The 13,924-nt window shown below is 41.4% G+C and overlaps 1 protein-coding gene across 1 annotated transcript; it reads left to right on the top strand.

Moving 5' to 3' along the window:
* Positions 1–3,173: 3,173 nt before the first annotated feature.
* On the top strand, positions 3,174–4,725 carry LOC108047359. Its single transcript, XM_017127505.2, has one exon. The coding sequence runs from the start codon at positions 3,300–3,302 to the stop codon at positions 4,653–4,655; it is 1,356 nt and encodes a 451-aa protein (XP_016982994.1). The 5' UTR covers positions 3,174–3,299; the 3' UTR covers positions 4,656–4,725.
* The last annotated feature ends 9,199 nt before the right edge of the window (positions 4,726–13,924 follow it).

The following is a 13,924-nucleotide window of genomic DNA, read 5'->3' as shown; positions in this document are numbered from 1 at the left end:
ATAAAGAAATTACAACATTTTGCAGTTTAAAAAAAAAAATATTCGTTATTATTTTTTGAAGTGTTCTTTTTTCCCCGAACCCAATGTATTGATTTTTGTCCCATTTCAAATAAATTAGGTGCCATTAATTGGAAATGCGGGCGGGCGATTCACTCAAGCAATGCACAATTTGGACCAAGATTCGATTCGTTGCCAAGGCTTAATTGATTAGCTTCGGCTAAGAGTTCCGTTTCCCAGACGCCCCAATGTCATTGCATTTAATTGCATTGCCAAAATAAGGATTCGGGCAACAACAATTACATTTTATCATCTCACCTGGACGAACTTTTCTGCAAGCCCGGCAATCGAGGGCCGAAAACTGGTACTGCCGTTGATGCCCCGTATAATTGAATTAATTTAAAATTGCCTAGAACCATTTGAACTGCTGGGCTGGTATTAATTTTGTAAAAGTTCAGTTCTGCTTGTCGGCTATTTAAAATGCTAATTGAATTTATTGCAAACTATTCAGCAGTTTGGCTTCGCAGCACTTTCAGGTGATGTTTATAATTAGGATAAACAGGATGATCAAATTAAAATATGGTATGAAATTATTGGGTGTTGTGAGTGGATTGGAATATTAAAATGGAATTTTATTTTATTATGCTTACTTACAGCGTTGAGTGTGTTCATTTATTTATTAGAATTTATTTGATGGGCTGCAATAAAGCTGTTGGAAATATAATAACCTTTGCCAAATAATATTAAAGTGTAATATTTATTGGAATTCCATGAAGTGACAATAAATTTATAAATGTGGCAAATAAATTATTATTTTTTTAATGGAATGTGAGTTTAAATAACCAACCTTAAAAGAAGGCCAAACAATTTTTGGAATTCCTATGAAGTGACAATAATTTTATAAATGTAGCAGGTAAATTATGCTTTTTATTAAATGGAATGTGAGTTTACATAATCAACCTTTAAAGAAGGCCAAACAATCTAAAGCAAAATTTACCTTAAAGCTATCGATGAGCTTTACTTGTTTTGAGTGATTTGACAACTTTGATAGCAGACAATTCTGTTTGAGAAATCACCCAACAAGTTAAATTTGGCAAAATCAACTATAGCCCAAATGTAAATAGCTTTTAACTCAGACTGTCCAATTAAAGCCCGTATTGAGTTTTCATCATTAAGGTGAAAAATTTCCTTTTTTTTTGAGAAAAACAAAGGTAACGAGTGCAAACACTCTACTCACGACATCAATCACTTCGCCACACACAAAAATGCCATGGCACACAGATCGCAATTAATTTACCCAAGTCAGCCTCAATTTGGTCTGGAGTCAGCTTCCAGTGCTTGTCCTTCTCCTGTTGCAGCTGCCAGATGCATCTGCATCCGTGTTCTGTAGTCCGCCAGTCGGTGCATCAGTATCCATCAGATACTCCCCATCCACAGCCATCCGAAAAGCCATGGAATGCCGGCTCCATCGGCAAGTCATCCTCTGCCGTGTTTGCCTGCATGTCAAATTCTCATTTCATTGGAATCGGCAAATATTGACTAAGAACTTCGATGCAATCAACGCTGCCGGCGACTGCGACAAATGGGCGTGGCATGTCGACATCTCGGAGCCAAATCGATGGTTGCCGGCATATTTGCATTCCAATGAAAGTGAAACTGGGAGAGCTGAAAAATGAAAGCCCGAGGTGAAGCTTGAACTAATAAAGCAAGCACAAAATCAACGTGGAACTGAAACCACTTGACCCAAAAGGACTAAAAAAACATAAATATCTCAGGTTTTGTAGGTCAGATAAATTTGTTTAATCCTTGGGAATTTAATGAGGATTCATTAAGTAAAATTTAGAACTTTTAATAAAAAAAACTTATTCTTTTTAATTTATTTCTAACTAAGAAATTATACAAATTATTGAAAACTACTAACGCAGTGTTAGTGAAGTCTTAAATTTATAAATCCAAAAACAAGTTATAAACTTTTGAATAATCATTTAAACCGTTTTTTTTGCAGGCAAACGGAGGCAGTTGGTTATTAAAACATTGCCGCAAATTGCTACGCAACTAAACGGCCAAAACGGTCGAGGCCACTCAGCCGAATCCAGGCGGATAAGGATAATCAGCCCCGCCCAGACATCCTTTGAAGCCAGGTGAAGGAGCACAGAAACACAGAAACACCTGGGGAGCGAGTCAAAAAACAATTTCGCCTCATTATCATTTCAACATATTGTATGCCCAAGTGTTTCAAATTGTTCAAAGAGAGTAGGGAAACTCGAAGGACGAGTTCTGCTCCCGATGAAGAAGTTTTCTCTTTACGTCCTTGTCGAGGTTGCTGCTGGATGTCGGATGTTGCCGGTGGGATTGTTGGGTGGGGGGTGGTCTTAAGTGAAGGTGCTGGCTGAAATCACTATGCTCATAAATGCGCCATGAATAAATTAACTTGCTGAAAAGCAAAAGCCAAGCTAAACTAAAAGCCGAGCAAAACAAAGGCGAGCAGGGGGAGGTGGGGAGAGCCTTAGATTTCAAACGAATGATAATAATAATTGAGGCAGCGACCCAAGTACTTGTACATTGGTTAGATAATAACACTGTAGACATGTACATGCAAAAATGTTTTGTGGGTTGGCACTGCGAAAAATAGTGGTAAGTACAAAATTTAAAGCGTTTAAAAAAAGCTCAAAAAATTCTTAAAAAACAAGTATTTTCAAATGGAATAACAGGTTGGCTTAAACAAAAAAAGGGGAAAGTTAGGGTCATATTTCCGGGTGACCAAAATCCACTCAAAATTACTTCAAGGACTATAAAATTGTATTTAAAATGAATTTTCGGCTAACCATTTCCTTTTATTCTTTGCCATTTCTTTAGTTAAGTTTTGGTAATTTTATGAAGTGAGTGATTTAGCAAAAACCCAACAGTGCGACGAGCTTATGGCCATGTTTTTTAGCCCAGGTTACACCTCCCTTGAGTCATGCTCTTTGAACTGCGCGCTATTAAGTTGACATTATAATTAATCTGACATAAATATTTTAAACCGGACAACAAACACAAGAACTTATTCAAAGCCAAAGCCCTGAACATATTTTGTTGTTTTAAATAATATTTAAAGCCATGTTCATTGATTGTTATGAAATCAATGGAAGACTTCAGAGCAACACGACAATCCAAGCAACCGCTCAGTTGCTAGACAACTTCGGAATCCCCCAAAAACAAACAGCTTTATCGATACTCCTGGTAGACTCTGGTGTCCTGGTGACCTTCGAGAGTTCGCGTCTGACCCCCGACCGGAGCAGTTACTCCCTGACCCTGCCAAGATGTCCAATCACCGGATGACCAGGCATGCCTCCGTGGGCGCCCGTCAGCGGCAGACGCGAATCGGGCGGATGACCCGGCACACGATCTTCACGATGAAACGGCCCGTGACCTTCCAGGTGCGCAAGTCCCTGGTGGAGTACGTGGACATGGAGCTGGCGGACATGGACACGGCGGTGTTCTACCAGCGTATTTTCATCCTGGCCAAGAATTGCCACTTGACGCCCGTGGAATCCGTTGAGGAGTTGCCCGCCGAGGTGGCGGTGGTGGAGCAGGTGGAACCCGAACCACCCGTGGTGGAAGCCGTACAATTCATGGATGAAGAACTCATGGAAATCAACTATGACGAGTCGCCCACGAACACGGTGACGGAAGTACACCGTGCTCCTCCGCCGGAGGAAGTTGTTTCGGAAACCGTGGGACAGGAAAAGGAAATTGTTACGCACATGTTCCGTTTCAGCGAGGAAGATGAGGGCGCAGAGGAGTCGATGGGGGAGGAGGAACTGGAGCTAGATGTAACGGCACCCGACCAGCCCAAGGACTTCTTTGCCATCTTCAAGGAGCGTCTGCAGGAGTTGCACATGCAATGCAAGGCCACGGCCATCACCCCGGATCCCATATGCGGAATGTACCTCCACATGGGCGACTACAGTCTCTTGATGTTGGAGTCCTCCGAGGACATGATCGGCTGCTTCACCAAGGCCTTGGCCGATTGCTGCGAGAACTTCTGGCTGATGAACCGCGTCTTCCAGATCGAGGATCATGTGCAGGAGCTGTTCACCAAAGAGCTGATCTTTCGCCGCATTCCGGCTGTGTTCCTCAACGAGAAGTTCCCCACTTCCACGCCCACGGATGAGTACCTGATGGGCAAGCAGCATCTGATCATCAAGGAGAAGATGTTGACCATATGCAGATTGATCTCCGAGGGCCAGCAAGTGGATCCGGATGCTATGTCCTTTCGCGAGGGCGATTATGAAGAGGACCTGCCCAAGTCCAAGTCCAAGAGCTCCATCCAAAGCGAGCACTTGCCGGTGGAGGTGTACCGCAAGCACATGCCGGAGATCCAGCGAATCGAACTGGTCCTGGCCTCCACCCGATTCTACTACGGATTGGACGAGTTCGCCGGACTCTACGGAAGGGTGCCCTTTGCCCCCGACGAGGATGGTCTCTTCTGGCCCATCCAGAACAACTACACTCCTCCGCACATTTTCCGGCGCACTCCATATGACATTAATCTCACTTTCGCGGAATACGCGGCGGTGGCTTCTAAGAGGAAAACCCACGAGAGTTTGGTCGGCAGTTTGGAAGTCGAGGAGGAGAGTCCACCAAAAGCGGAGACGCCTCCGAAAACTGAATAAGCGGTTCTGAAATTTTGTTTCTTTTGGGGTTTAACGTTGAGACTAGCATTAAAAAAATACAAAAAAAATAGTTAAAGAATATTAGTTGAAAAATATGGCTTTTGAAACTGAAGTCGCAAAGTGAGATGCAATTTTATTGTTATATATTTTATATTTTTGTTGAGAGAAGATTGATTTTATTAAAATTGTTTACTTTTCTTTGCTAGAAACTGAAGAACTCGCGGTCAGAAGTAGTACAACATTTTAAAGATTATTGGCTATTTTTCAAAGAAAAGCTTGGCGTTCTTTGGAAAAAGGCACTTTTTTAGATGTTATTTTATGTCCTTTTTTACAGCTCTAAAAATAAGAGTCCCTTTATGAATATATCAATTTAAAGTAGCGTTTTAAAGAATATAAAGCCATTGACCGTGTAAATGGGAATACCCAGACTGTAGTCTATTTTGAACAAATAGCTAATAAAGGCTTTTTACACACTTTTAAAATTTTAAATATACTTGTGTGCCTAATTTTCTGAGTGTGTGGCCATCATCGTCATCAAGGAGCGGCAGTTGTCGCTGTTATCTCTGAAACTCGCGCTCGGTTACAATGTTTTCGGCATTGTGCACATGACTGCATCTCATCCGGAGCAGGTGGATAACATACATAGGAGGGTGTGGTTTTAGCCCATTCGAGGCTGTCTTGTTTTGGCTTGCCACTTGAATGGCTCGACTTTGTTAACATAAACATAAATTCGTGGGGTGAGTGCTGCGCACATGTGCGGGCTGCTGTTTGGTGTGCCTTTTAACATAAACCGCATCAGACGCCAGCTGTCAGTTGTAATACCGCCGGAGCTTTGAGCTTGCAGCTGTCAAAAGCCGCTGCTGCCATTTAAAGTCACTTGACAGTGGGCCAAAAGAAGCACGGCAGCTTAGTGGGGATTGCGTGGGTTAAGGGTTGCCCAAATGCGACGGGGTTAAGCGGAGGTTGGCTCGAGAAAGTTGCCTAATAAAGTTGAATATCTACTCACTATTAATCATTCGCTGAGGGAGCGAAACGGCGTTAAATCGAGAGTTTGTTCTACAAATCGAATACAAGTTGTATTTGACTGGGTGTTTATGTAAGACTCTTTATTTTTGAGATTTTTTTTAATGATTTGCTTTGTGGGTAAGTAAATTAATCATTTATGTCTTTGGAAGATATACTACGAACATTGAATAATATTGAAATTGAACTTATAAAATCTTTTACTTGAAAATCCTTGCACTTTTAAAAAGCGAAGGCATAAATTATAAATAATAAATTGTTTTGTTTCCTTAAAATTATATTACTAAACCTTGGCACCTACCCTCGATTTCCCGGAAACAATTAAATTAATTCACCCCTCGTGGCTTTAAAAAAGGGAAGCTGCGACACGTTTAGAAAGTTAATTAAACTTTGGGCGCTCCTGCTGCTAATAGCTGCGCCTTTGCCTTTCCCTTTGCCTCTGCTCCTGAAGCTGCTGCACGATCCTGCGGCAGGATGGTCGACATGCCTTGACAAGGACACAATTCAATCAAGCGCCACAGGAGCAGCAGCCATGGCAACAACTGCCGCACGGACAGCGAGTGTCAGCGCATAAACAAGGACATTGCACTCCTGGGTGTCCAACTGCCTGCAGGTGGGCTTTCCCCCTGCCCCCGGGTTTTCCCAGCAAGGGGAAAGGCCAAACATTTGCCGCTGCAGTTTTCATAAAGTGCCAGACGGCAGCAGCTGAAAAACGAGCAACAGCCACATCAAGGTTGGCCGAGACAATGGCGATAAGCCGCCGCTGCAGTGGCTGCTGCTCTCCATGTTTTCGATTCCGGACTTCTACCCGTACTCCGCTTTCCGGACTCCCGACTCCGGACTCCATTCTCCGGACTCTCGACTCCGGCCCGAAAATGTTTCGGTTACGTGTGGCCCACAACTTGAGGCGCAAACTCATAAATTACACAGGCGAGTGAGAGAGGGCCGAAAAAGGCGGCTAAAATGACTTTTGGCTGCTGCTGTTTTTGGCCCATCAAAAGTGAAACTGTTTGCTGCAGTCGCTTTAAGGGGCGTTTGGGCGGGGCCTTAGCCCTCTGCTATACACGGTCTGGGGCGCCAAAGACCAGGCATAATTTAAGCCAAACTCAATTTTCTTATACCCTTGTTGAAAAACGCTATAAAACTAAAGGTATTCCGAAATCAAGAAACTTTATGGGATGATTTTTTTTGAGTCAAGGGTGTAAAGCTTAAATGTGTTCAAAAAAGTGTTTAACAGCAAATCTCAGACAAGAAATTAACCATTTACAAGCATTTAAAAGATATTTCCAGGTTCTTCAAATTTATAAAATACCAAGCCATAGAAAAGTGGAAGTATTTTGAAGAACTATTTTAAGTTATTTTATATTCAACGGAAAATATTACTACTAAAATGTTACATTGGATGGCGTAGCACAAATATTACTTAATATTGTTATTTAAGTATACAGTAAAACAAAATTATAAATAAAGCTTTTGATAATATCCTTTATCAATCTTTTCAGTCTTAAGGTCATAAGCAAATTATCGAATACAATTTAATATCAAATAAATATGGTCAAAGCTTTTGGCAACAGACAGGCAATTGTAAATTCGGCTTGGTAAGCTGCTGCATTTTCCGTTTGCTTATACTACTTTAAAGGCAGACAATAGAGGCTGGGAAATAGAGAGTGCAAACTAACTAAAATATATATTATGTGCTGTGTATACAAAAACGAAAACAATTTTGCGGCGCGATAAACGAATTTCCCGACTTTTGTTTTTGCCCGCTCGACTGCTCGTCCTCCCATTTTGGCACGAAAAGGATTTTTGGCAGCAAAAGGCGAGTCAAGGATAACATGGCAACATTTCGCAGATTTGCAGGCAACAGCAGAGGGGCTGGCCTGAAACGGCGAGGCAGTGGCTCTGACACGGGTCCAGATTGCATTTCCCGGACAAGGATTGCCAACTTACTGCCACCGAAAAAGGAACGTTTCAAAGGAGGAGAACTTCGGCCAGGATAAGATCTGATCTGTCTGGGGGAAACTGCAATTAGTCAAATGAGCAGGACGTGAACCATATTTCATCGGGATAAGACAACTTTTGACTTCCAACGGGCAAATCAACAAACTTTTCCACAAAATTTATGCCTGCCAAGTTATTGACTTTCGCCTAAAGAAATTGCGTGGGCCTTTGTCGCATTCATTATACGCTTAGTTGTGCACGCTTTAAATCAAATTAACTGCCTTGAGTTTAATTCCCAAAACAATCACAAACTTTTGCCATAAAAGGGAGCCCGCATGTCCTTAAACCGAAAAAAACGACTGCGGAAAATATGAAAGAAATTAAAAATAATAGCGCACATAAAACCACAATCTGCCTGGGGAGGCTGGGAAATTAAGCGTGAAAAAATCAGTGAAAATGCCTGGAAAATAGAGCGAAGCCCAAACTGACTGACTGGATGTCTGGCTGACTGGTTGACAACCTCGTCTGGCCTTGGAAATCCTACCATTCAGGCGCGTTTAATTTCGAGCGTTAAGGATATCTCAGTCCGAGGTTGTTTACATGCGTGTGTGCTCATGCCTAATATGCACTGAAAAAATAACCATTAAATTTTCATTTCTTTAAATGTGGCTTTGCATATATTGCCTAAATATTTGGGTCTACTTTTCTCCAAGTGCACATATGCATATTTGTCTGTTCGCGCTTTTGTTTATCTTGAATTTGCCTGTCGCCTTTTTATTTTTTACACTTTTCCCCCATATTTATTATCATGTCGGTTTCGGTTTGCGTTTCCGTTTCCGCTGTTTTCCCGCTCTAATGAAAACCTCCAACTGTCCCTTTTTTTTGTGGGATGGCATGGCAAATGTTTATTATGTGATTATGCTCAAGTTTAGCGCCCGTAGCGCCGAAGTCTATCCCAGGAATTCCTGTCCTGCGCTGGGCTTTTCCTTTTCCATTTCCCATTTTCCGCCTGCTGCCTGCTGACTGTTGACCGGCGGCAGGATTTGGCCTTTTGCCTGAATTTGTTTGTTGTTTTTGTTAAGGCTTCCTTTTTCCCTCCGTTTGCTTTTATTTTGCTTTAAAGCTTTTGTCATTCCTTATGGCTGAATGTCTTAGGATCGGGACCCTACATTGTCGTTTTAAATTACATTGTTACAAGTGTGTCACTGCTGTCCCTGTCATCTTATGCAGTCCGTGTACTTCCGAGAAAGCCTGAAACGATGATTTATCGGAGACTGGGGATGAGCCGGTCCATAAGGTTACAGTTCAGCTAGTAGATCAGGTTTTGGGCGTTATAATTGGATGGACACCAGGACACCCCAGGGGCCACTCATTAGGCTAGAATTCTATGGAACTCGGGTAAAAGGCTTCTTAAAATTCTGCAAGCAACACTCGTCAGGATAAAAACTCGTCCGCCACTTAAGTTAAGTAAAGTTCATCGCTTCTCGAGCATTTCATAAATATTTTTAGCCCACTTCAAGTGCCTGGACTTAATTATATATGTTATATCTGTACAAGAAAGAGCTGGGCAAACACATCACAGTGAAACATTTGGCAAAGTAAACATCTAGAGCGATCCCATTAAAAAGCATTTCCAAGTCAGGGCGAACAGCGGGTGCGGAAAATGGGAAATGTAAGCGGAAAATTAGGGGGAAATTCACTGGCATTGTGCGAACAGAGGAACAGTGTTTTCGGTACGCAGTAATTAACTGGTCTGTCACATAAGTCGCATTAACACAATGTTATAAATGTTCTTGCAGCTGCTTCTTCTAGTGCCAAACATTGCATGTCAGGCACATTAAGTATACGCCACATGCGGCGCATTTACATAGATTTGCAATGTTCGTGGCATACGAAATGGCAGGCAGCTTATTAATTCCTCTTCCACATGACTGGTGCGTGCGTGTGGGAAAAAGGGAAAAGTTTTTGTTTCCCCGAAAAGTTTTGTCTTCAACTTGGCCCAATCTTTTCCATGCAAATTAATTAAAGCCTGATCCTGTTAAAGGTTCATTCGGTTTTTGTTCAGTTAATTAAATTGCCATGTGAGCGACCATGAATTGAGTTAATTTGCGCAAATCCAATGCACAATCAAAAGCCGCAAATTATCTTCAATATTTTCCTGCCGGCCGTGTGCTTTTCCTCTTTTTTCGCAGCGTAAATTGAGCGGGTAAAATTGCAGAATAAAAAAAAGATGGAAAAAATAATTCCGGTTGCCTTTTGATTTAATTTTGCGGCAATTGACCGTGACAAACTATATGAAAAACCGGAATGCAACATTCGTTTTAAATTAATGATGGCAGTTGGAGTTTGAAATGGTGAAATGGCATTCTCGTTTATAAGTGTCAAGTTATCCGCTTGAATCGTTAATTTGATGAATCATAAACAATATATAATTTCCAGAATCAATAAAACAATGGACAATTCTTGTGAAGTATTGAAAGTTAAGTTAGAAATTCACAAATGGAACTCAAGATCTTGAATTTTAAATATATAGTTAATAAATTCGTATGGATAATCTTTACATATGGAATATCCAACCTTTACCTTCATCAGATTATCAATTCTGTGATTGCCGCAACGTGTTCTACCAGTTGGTTAAATAAAACCAAAACACGCACACAATTATCACCTCAAAATATTGATTATTAAGCGCCTTTCAAATGCCGTTTAAGTGAGTGCCACGCCCCACCCACACAGCCGCCTTTTTCTAGTTTTTTGTTGTATTGTTTTCCCTTTGTATTGTGTGACCTCTGTGTTTGGCGAATTTTTTGCTTTGCTGCTTTGCATAAAAAGTGACAATCCCTGTGTCTGTGTGGATTTTCCCCCTTTCCTCTATTATTTTCCGTTTCTCCATTTTCCGCCCACTTTTTGCACACTTGTTTAGAATGCAGAGCGCCATTTGCGGCTGCTAATGAAGTAATTTCCAGGCATATCACGCATAATCCAGGGCACGTGAGCTACTTACAATGTAATTCGTTGTCTATTTGTCTGATATTGAAAAACGTTCTCCACGACATTGCTCACGGCGAAAAGGGGGTTAAGCCACGCCCTCTTAAAGCCCTTCCATCCCACCCACTTTAAGCCAGTGGTGATAGCAATAAATTACTATAAAAAGCTAAATATATAGCTACAAAAATCAGATTTTAGTTTGGGGATTTTAAAATAGCTTAAAAGTATTTTGAAATTATAAGACAAATAAATGTTATGTTTCATGAACATTTTAAACTAAATCTGGTACTATATTTGTTCTTAAAAGCAGCCATTTTTCGGCCAATAAATAGCCAATTGCTCAGCTCTGTGCCTAACGCCACGGAATGCTGCATACTCTCAGGCGCACATCCAGGGTCGACTGTTTGGACTGTTCAAGTGCAATTCATTGTGATTATTACGTGCCATGGCATTGAAAACGCTTACTTGCACACATCGATGCTGTGGAAGCCATCGATTCGATCTCTGGCCCACAGAATGCCACAGAATGTGGCCGAAATGGGCGGGAGTGGTGTTATTAATTGCTTACAGCATATTTCAATATGCGATGTAAGCCGGGCCACACAGCTTGACCATCAGCAGCCAAACAGCTTAATAACTTAATGCTCGGAAAAGTTTCACACCCGGAATGATGAAGGGCAGAAGGGGGGAAACTGCGAACCCATACGCACAATAAGTAACGATTACAATCTCAATTACTTCGACCTTCTGTGGCTGCCACGCCCCCCTTATCGTGGGGCAAAATTAACTAGAATGGGCAAATCGCCCGGATCAATAAGCAAGCCCCAACTAATCTCTGGGGCCGAACTTACTCTAATTATACGCAACATAAAACTCACTTGGAAACCGAACTTGTTTCCGCCTCTGGTTCAATATTTATTGACTTGACTTGTTTGGGGACTTAACGATTGGTTTAGTTTCCATTCGATTTTGTAATTAAAACTCCGGCTTTCGTTCGCCTGGGTGATGTAAATACTAAATGTTACTGGTCGAACATTGAATGAAAAATATTTGTAACTTGCAATGAAAAATAAGCCTTCTTCTATTCAACAGTGATTATTTTTCTGCGACACAAAAAGCTTAAGGAGAAACCCAATTAAATGTGACAGCATACTAGCCAAATGAATATTTAAATAGAATTTACGCACGAAAGACATTTTAAGTGAGACAGTTAAAGGCAATCAAAAAACTAACGTAAGAAAATATATGAATTAAAGCACTTTATGGCATTTTAATCTGCTATAATTGTATGGTACAACTTCCATAAGTATTAAAAGAAAACAAGTTAAGCTGATTCGAATGCAATTAAGAAATTTCATGCATGTGGTTAGCTTTTTGTATGTTTGTAATTTAACTTTTAAATCTAAGTCAATTGTTAATATTACAATGGCAAAGAAATCATAAATATGACTTTGTAAATTCCTTGACAAAATAAACATAAATCAATGGCAACTTACTCGCGACAATCATATTACGTATACGCTCCAGGAGCTACACAAGCTTTTTATAATGCTTAAGCTCTCATTTATACCACCCTTGTTATTTCTGAGCACTTTTCGTAAGCTGCAGTACTTGCAGCGTAAAAAATACAAGGGGTTAAGGCTATCTTTTCCCTGTCTGCCGAAGCATGCCACATGGCGTATGCGCAATTTATGACGCGAACAGACCCACGAACTATGTGTTTATTGGGTTTTGCTGGAGGAGCGGCAGACCGGACCGGAGCATAAAAGTTGTGCGATAATAACGAGAGCTAATGCCGCACTCAAAGCACTTTTCAAACAGTTTTCCCTGCACTTGGAAAAAGAACGTTAGATATTAGACTTAAAGCTTACAATTAAGTCAACTTTAAAGATAGAAAAATAGTTTTATTTAGTTAAAAATAAAATAGGTATATTTTTTAATTTCTTTAGGTGGATACGGTAGCTTTAAACCTCAATATGGTGCACATTAAGTGCAAGTGGATGGGTAAAATTTTTTTATGAGTGTGGACTCATAAACTGACCCTGCATAATCTGTTCCTGCATGTTTCTGGTATTTTCCCAAGCAACTTAATTTTCTCGGCTGTGAAGCTGACTGAAAATGTTCCACATAAAGCACTGCAGTCCTTAAATTTCCCTGGCTTTTCCCTTGCATAAAGTCTGTGACTCTGGCAGCCAAGTTGTCAACAATGTTCTCGGGGGTATCTCAACTTTGTTGTGCGGGTTAATCATATGCAGAGGAGCAAAAAAGATGGGGGCCACGCATGCATCACTCGGAGATTGTCCAAACGTGCTGAAAAAGTGCATTCAATCTTCGTCTATGTGGGTTTTGGGGTCTCGAATGTGCCACAGATTGTTAGAGGGTCTCGAATGTGCCACAGATTGTTAGAGGTCTGGAGGAAACTGTGCCCGGAAAATATTTGCAATGTGTGCCAGGCATTTGTCGTTCATTTTGATTGCGCATTGTGTGTGTCCAGAAGCTTTGTTTTGAATTTTTATTCGACATTTAATGCCATTGCTGGCATATTTCGAGCTCTGCTTTATGCGATTTATTGCATCTCATTTCTGACGCCCGATGTTCGGCCCATCATCCGAGCAACAGTTGCGGTTTTCCACTGATACAGCCCCAATTTTCCCGATTTAAATACAACCTCCGCCTTGAACTTGTGAAGGGAATCGGCGCGAAAGGGAAAGCGCATTAAAATGCATTTTTAATTAAAATGAAAGCAAAGTTGAAGGCTTAAGGGAAATCCGTCTGCGGTTTACGCTCCTTCGGCGCAATGAAGATTTAAGCTGGCCGCAGAAAATTAATTAAAATTATATTAACATTTCTTGGGAATGTCGGGCATAAAGAGGAATAAACATGGCCAGCCAGCTGGTGATGATGATGCAGATGAGGATGCGGATGCGACTGGTGACGACTGCGGGCAATATCAGCAAATAATTCGCATGCATTCCGCCCCGAAATTCACGCTGTTTGAATTGTGCAAATCGGATTTGTACGTGCCTACAGGCCAGAGGGATCGGATGGAGGATGGAGGATGGTAAGCTGGACAAATGTTTGGCCAAGCGGTTCGCCTCGGTGTGTGCTCATATGTGCGGTTCTTTGAGCCAACATTTGCCCCCAGACCCTGCATCTTGCCATTGGCCTTTGGCTCCACGCAGTCGCACACACACAGCTCGCCTTTATTTACTTGCATTTTTTGTGTTTGATTTCGAATTTAGCGCGCACAATTTCGCTCTCCACCAGCATTTGTGTTGCATACTTTGTTGCTGTACACTTAGAATTATATTTGGGCC

Source organism: Drosophila rhopaloa, unplaced genomic scaffold (genome assembly GCF_018152115.1).
Source record: "Drosophila rhopaloa isolate 14029-0021.01 unplaced genomic scaffold, ASM1815211v1 contig_163, whole genome shotgun sequence".
Lineage (NCBI taxonomy): Eukaryota > Metazoa > Arthropoda > Insecta > Diptera > Drosophilidae > Drosophila > Drosophila rhopaloa.
Note: the sequence above shows the minus strand (reverse complement) of the source record. Positions and strands in the feature narration are given on the sequence as shown.

What these genes read in the sequence shown, in the direction of transcription:
- LOC108047359 (XM_017127505.2), top strand. Translation starts at nt 3,300, where the DNA reads ATGTCCAATCACCGGATGACCAGGCATGCCTCCGTGGGCGCCCGTCAG.